This window comes from Phaethon lepturus, unplaced genomic scaffold (genome assembly GCF_000687285.1).
Source record: "Phaethon lepturus isolate BGI_N335 unplaced genomic scaffold, ASM68728v1 scaffold48326, whole genome shotgun sequence".
NCBI classification, from domain to species: domain Eukaryota; kingdom Metazoa; phylum Chordata; class Aves; order Phaethontiformes; family Phaethontidae; genus Phaethon; species Phaethon lepturus.
This window is the reverse complement of record NW_010546436.1, coordinates 1-2,667: the sequence shown is the minus strand read 5'-3', so window position 1 is coordinate 2,667 and position 2,667 is coordinate 1. Positions and strand designations below refer to the sequence as shown.

General features: G+C 59.8%; 1 protein-coding gene across 1 annotated transcript; it reads left to right on the top strand.

Moving 5' to 3' along the window:
* Positions 1-1,952: 1,952 nt before the first annotated feature.
* On the top strand, positions 1,953-2,660 carry LOC104616061 (tubulin alpha-5 chain-like; the record flags this gene model as incomplete). Its single annotated transcript, XM_010289293.1, has 3 exons — positions 1,953-2,175; positions 2,316-2,464; positions 2,640-2,660. Coding segments are annotated over 3 exons (393 nt in total), but the record flags the coding sequence as incomplete, so codon positions are not given.
* Positions 2,661-2,667: the final 7 nt, after the last annotated feature.

The following is a 2,667-nucleotide window of genomic DNA, read 5'->3' as shown; positions in this document are numbered from 1 at the left end:
CTTACCTTGCCTCTGCCTGGCCTCAGCCTTTTCCGAGCTGCTCCCTCCCCGGCACTCAGCAGCCTCCCTCCTCCGAGCATCCCCTCGCACCCGCCGGACATGTCCGAGGCAAGGGGGCCACCAGCCAAACCCCGCCGTGTGCGGAGGCGGGCGTTGGGGCTGACCCTTTCACGTCTCCTCCCTTTTAATAGCCCCGGTTCCTGCCCACCTCCCGTGGTAACATCTCCGGCTGGGGGGACTGCACCCGGCTGCGGACCCACAGCTGAGCCCCCGGGAGCAAGCCATGTCTTCACCGCTGCCCCGCGCCTTGGGTGCCAGCCCGTGGGTGGGCATCAGTGTGGGTGAGCCTCAGGGCTGCCCCGCTGCTGTGGTCCTGCCGTGAGCTCTGGCTCCTGAGCTCTCCGGCTGCTCTGGAGAGCATCCCAGCCCCAAGGTGCCCGGGCACCCTGCCTGCTGCCCCCTGTGGTCCCTGTCCTTCCTGAGCCAGAGCTTGCCATGAAGAAGGCAGAGTCTGCTGACTGGTGACCAGCGCTGCTGCATCCCCAGAGCTGTGGGGCTCTGCCCAGCCTGCTGTCAGCACTGGGTCCCACAAAGCCAGTCCTGGCTGCTGCATGTTGGTGGGATGAAGTACAGTGATCAGCATAACCCTCTGCCCCCACCCTCATTCACAAGGTCCTTGGTCAGGGAGGACTCCTTTCTCATCGCTTCTTTCTTGTGGCTCTCCAGAGGTGCTTGCAGCTGTGCCAGTGTTTGCTGTGCCCTTCTGCTGAGGATCCTGGAGCTTCCTCAGGACTTACTGTTGGCTCCTTGCATTACAGAACCTTTATGAACCTTCTGGGAGGGATAAGGGGGGTGTCACTTTGCTGCTCCTTGCACCTCAGCTTTGGGAAAGGTGGGGTTATAGACTTCTGGCTCTCATCATTGCTATTAAGGGCTTATTTTTCTGTCATCCCTGACTGTCACTGCTTGCGTCTCAAATGCAGCACTGAAAGCACCCTAGATGCACAGAGCCAGGACTTGCTGTGACCTGTGCAACTTCCTCAGACAGCAGTCGTTGCTGTGCTCCTGAGCACAAAATGGCTGGCTCCACCGGCTTCCTGCCAGCTGACTCACAGCGGGGCACCCATGGCTCTGGAAATCCGGTTTGGTTTGGATGCTCCTCTGCCTCAGTTGTGCCTGATGACACATCCAAGTCCCGGGCAACAGCAGGGCTGAGGCAGTGAATATTTTGGTTCTTGCTCAGAAGGACTGCAGCCTCTGACATGCCTTACCTGGAGGGAGCGAGGCTGCAGAGCCCACCTCAGCCTCGCTTCCCCTGAGGGACCTGAGGCTGCCCTTGAAAACCCTGATCTAGGGGACTCTCCCACCTCAGACCTACAGTTCAGCTAAGGAGAGCAGCTAATGCTTCCTCCTCTTCCAGAGCTAATTTAGGGAAGCCAAACCTCAGAGCATGGCAACCGTTCACTGCTGCAAATCCCCCCCTCCTTGCTGGGCGCCCATCCTCAGTGCTGTCAGCTCCCAGCACCTGGGTGATGCTCTGACATCTCAGCCTGCAGCCCAGTTGCTGGAGTAGCAACGGGCCGTGGCAGCTGCTGCAGGACTCCAGCCCTTAAGCCAAGAGGGTGTTTGGGCAATGGAGAAGATGCTCACTAGGTGCTTCCCAGGGTGGGGGCAGACCAGGGAATGTGCTGGCCTGGTGTCCCTGGCTCCAGCAGATGGGTCTCCATCTCCCTGGGCCCCTGAGGTGGGCACTGTAGTGATGGGAGGCAGAGCACCAGTTTTGGCAGAAGACAGCAGATTGGGACGGAGACAAGGCACCCAAGCTATAGGGCAGGGTGGATTGCACAAGCTGACGAGGGCCTGGACGGCCCTGTCTGGGCTGTGACCTCACCACCTGCAGCGACTACGTTTGCAGTCCCAGCTGGGATCTGACCCTGCCTCCCCCTCCCCAGCGCGAGTGCATCTCAGTCCACGTCGGCCAGGCCGGCGTCCAGATGGGCAATACCTGCTGGGAGCTGTACTGCCTGGAGCACGGCATCCAGCCCGATGGGCAGATGCCCAGCGACAAAACCATCGGTGGAGGGGACGACTCGTTCACCACCTTCTTCTGTGAGACTGGGGCTGGGAAGCATGTCCCGAGAGCCATCTTTGTGGACCTGGAGCCCACTGTGATCGGTAAGTGCCCCCCTGTCAGGCAGTGACTGTGATCGCTATCTCTGGGAACAACCCACTGCGGGACAGTCCCTAGAGTGGTTCCTGCCACCTTTTCCCAGGGCCAGTTAGAAAATCTCTGACATTGTGATAATCGTTCCTAGATGAGGTTCGGGGAGGAGTCTACCGCCAGCTCTTCCACCCTGAACAGATGATCACCGGCAAAGAGGATGCTGCCAACAACTACGCCCGCGGGCACTACACCATCGGCAAAGAGATCATCGACCAAGTGCTGGACAGGATTCGGAAGCTGGTAGGTGACCGCAGTGTGTGCCCCTGGGCTGGGCTCCAGCATCCTGCTGGGGGTGGGAGCATGGGGTGAGCCCTGCGGTGCCCTGGGAGGGTTCTACAGCTTTGCAAGCAAAAGTTTGAAACTTCCCTCCAGCAAAGTCAGTGCTTGGAGCAATCTCATACATCACTCTCTGCAGGCTGACCAGTGCACAGGACTCCAGGGTT